The following is a 3,065-nucleotide window of genomic DNA, read 5'->3' on the forward strand; positions in this document are numbered from 1 at the left end:
TCAAATTGGCCCTTCCCAGTCAAACTCCAGCCGAATGGCAGTCCAATTCCTGCCACTGGCCTTCTTCTGGGTGTGTATATTTTTTTACTCTGACCATTTTAGTGAATTACAGGGTCTAATCAGGGCAATCTCTTTAGATCTTAATGTCCACAAATCATGACAGAAAGAATATTTTAGTACTAAGATTGATGTTTAAAAAAGGAATCTCAGGGGACCAGCCAAGGGCCTATAAAGGAAAGTGGGGGAATTTAGAATGGCTACTACTGTGTGAGCGTGTGCATGGGTCTCTGTCCTGTGTGTTTCTATGATGAAATGTCGATCTGTTTAAGATTAACACCACCTTTCTCCCATTAACCTTTGACTATTCAGGATTGATGGGTTGGTATATTGTAATAAAATCCATAATTGTGCATATGTTTGGACTTTTATTCTTTTTTTCCATTGCTAAAATCATCTGTATAACAGTTATAAAAGGTAACTTTATATATATTTTTTCAATTAAGGTTGGAAGTATACTTAAAAACAGTAAGACATACTTTATTCAAGTTGGATATACCTTTCTGATGTTTATTTCTTGATTTTAGGTTTCCAGTTGCAGCCATTATTTCTTTAGCCTCATTTATTCCCTATACTTCACTAGAATAAAACAGCGAGATGTAATGCCTATCTATAAGTGAATGAACTGAAAGAGTCAATTACCTAATAAGATTACACATCAGAAATAAAACCAGGAGCTGCTGATATCTGGATTTTGTGTTTAAGAAACAAAGATCAGGAACTACTTCATATTTTCTGTATTTATTATATTTTGGGTGTTCTATTGTTAACAGTAAACAGCAAGTCAAAATCATAAAGCAAAGCAAATCTCAATAAAGACTTCTAAAAGTGGCTGAAAATTACTCACTAATAACATTACTTATAAATCAGTGATGTTTTAATGGGAAATTAGAGATATTTCTCATGAATATTTGATCAATGTAAGGTTTCTGCTCATAAAATAATTTTCAGTAGACTATGTCCAAACTTATTTTTATAATTCCATGATGTTGGACAAATACAACCTGTTTATTTACTTAGTCTATTGAACTAATATTTATCATATTTAAATTCATGAAGTTAGGATTAATTAATTATTAGACATATGTGGTTCATTTAACCTCTTAAAACCCACCGGGTCGCCGGCTTAAGTCGGGGTAATAATTCAGAATGCATAAAATTTCCATTGGTTAAATTTTTACCAGCAGGTGGAGCCATTGCGCGCAGCTCCAAGCTGACACCAAAAGTTCAAAGCCCCACAGGTCTGGAACTGTTATAGCAAGAGGTCTGACATTTTCAGAATTACTGCTGTTAAAAAAAAGATTTCCGAGAATAAAAAAACAACAACTTTGAGTCATGTTTGAACTGATGCAGGTTGGTCTGTGTTCTAGTCACCCAATTTTAATTTATATATTACGAAACTAGAGGGTGTTAGCTTTCAAATAATGCATTGCACATGTAATTTGGGCTTGCAGTTAACCTGTTTGTTTATCAGGCTTTCGAACTTTAGCATTAAATAATCATAGGCTTCACTTTCAGTTCATCTCCCCAATCTATTGACTTTTTTCTGTTACTGGAGACTTTTGTGACAAGCATATAAAAGCAACTAACTCTGTTTAGAGCAAGTAGATTGGTAACCCCGCCTCCTGCTGTCCTTTATCTTGTCTGCTGTCATGATTCATGCAGCTATTATTTCATCCAAATGAAAAATGGAGAAAAGATAAGCACATCATGGCTTGTCTACAGTGAAAAAAGGGACTAGGTTATTTACTTTTGCCGTCGCCTTTTTACAAACACAGGAAGGAGCAATCAGCTAAGTGAGCTTAGTGCTTGGAAAAAATCTTTCATTCCTTTTAAGCATGAAAAGTCAGCTGAGTACAAAAACATAGAGAGGAAAACAACAAGAAGAGAGGGATAAAACCTATAACAAATAATGTTTGTTTATTCTATTAACATTTCTGTATCTGTATATTGGGTGTTTTATGTGTCTTCTCAATTCAGAGGGGCCCCTGCCTGTCTATTCCTAGGGCCCCAGATTTCCTAAATCCGTCCCTGGCTAAATGCAATTTGCGCTGACGCACCAATGAACTGCTGCAAATGAAGCTATGAACAGGAAACAACGTGTACTTTTTTTTCTTTCTTTTTTTTCTCTTCTTTTCTTCACTTTCGGTTTCACCGCTGAAAGGTAAGAACTCATTTCACAGACTTTTAAGCAGGTTTTAATGTTGTATTATGCAGATGTTTGTTAATGATCATGTTTCCAGTTAGATAAGCTGCACAATTCTGGTTAAAGAAAAACTTTTACTATAAACAAACTGCGTGTAGATCCGATCCGTCGCTGCGGTTTAATGATCTTTTCTCTGAGAGAACGGGCGGAAATAGAAAAATATAAGCAGAAGTTATTAAAAGAAGAACAGAACCTGAAACTCTTTCTGTCCTTTTGAACCATTTCAGTATTTCTTTAATCAGGGTATCTGACCAGCAACCTCTGAGAGCCTTCAGACATGGAGCGACTAAAATCTTACCAGGACCAATTAACAGGGTGGCTGTCAGCAGACACTGAGCACATCCTCAATCAGAGTGGAGACATTTTAAGTGTCAATGAATATAAAGACATCATTAAGAAGCCAAGCGAACAGCAGATGAGCTGCCTTCTGAGAACAATCATTGAGAAAGGAGAAGAAACCTGTGAGAAGTTCACAGAGATCCTGAAGAAGAATCAGGATCATTACCATCAGCTGAAGGAGTTTTTTAGCTGCTCCTTAAAGGGTCAGTAAAAGTTTCCTTTTCTGCTTACTTTGTGTTTCTCTATTTATTGGGATTTCCTCCCTATTAATTGTTGCATTTGTTGTTTCATTAGTTATCAATTTAAACGGTCTCTAGAGGAATAAATAAGTGGGGGACCTTGCATGTATATAGTAAGAGTTAAATGATTTCCTTAACCCTTTATAGGTCCCTCAGTGAAAAACTTTGAAAATTTGAATTTCAAGACAATAGTGTTATTAGAATTAGGGATGCACAATATTGGG

At 35.6% G+C, this 3,065-nt stretch overlaps 1 protein-coding gene across 1 annotated transcript in view; it reads left to right on the plus strand.

The window, feature by feature from the left end:
* Positions 1-2,132: 2,132 nt before the first annotated feature.
* The window catches only part of LOC107092714, a 4,519-nt gene continuing 3,586 nt past the window's right edge, over positions 2,133-3,065 (plus strand). Inside the window, exons 1-2 of the mRNA XM_015387323.1 lie at positions 2,133-2,221; positions 2,506-2,805. Of these exons, the coding sequence (XP_015242809.1) occupies positions 2,541-2,805 (265 nt within the window). The 5' untranslated portion in view covers positions 2,133-2,221; positions 2,506-2,540. The remainder of the gene's footprint in view (positions 2,222-2,505; positions 2,806-3,065) is intronic.

The sequence above is a fragment of the Cyprinodon variegatus genome, unplaced genomic scaffold (assembly GCF_000732505.1).
Source record: "Cyprinodon variegatus isolate N-32 unplaced genomic scaffold, C_variegatus-1.0 Scaffold391, whole genome shotgun sequence".
Taxonomy (NCBI): Eukaryota; Metazoa; Chordata; class Actinopteri; order Cyprinodontiformes; family Cyprinodontidae; genus Cyprinodon; species Cyprinodon variegatus.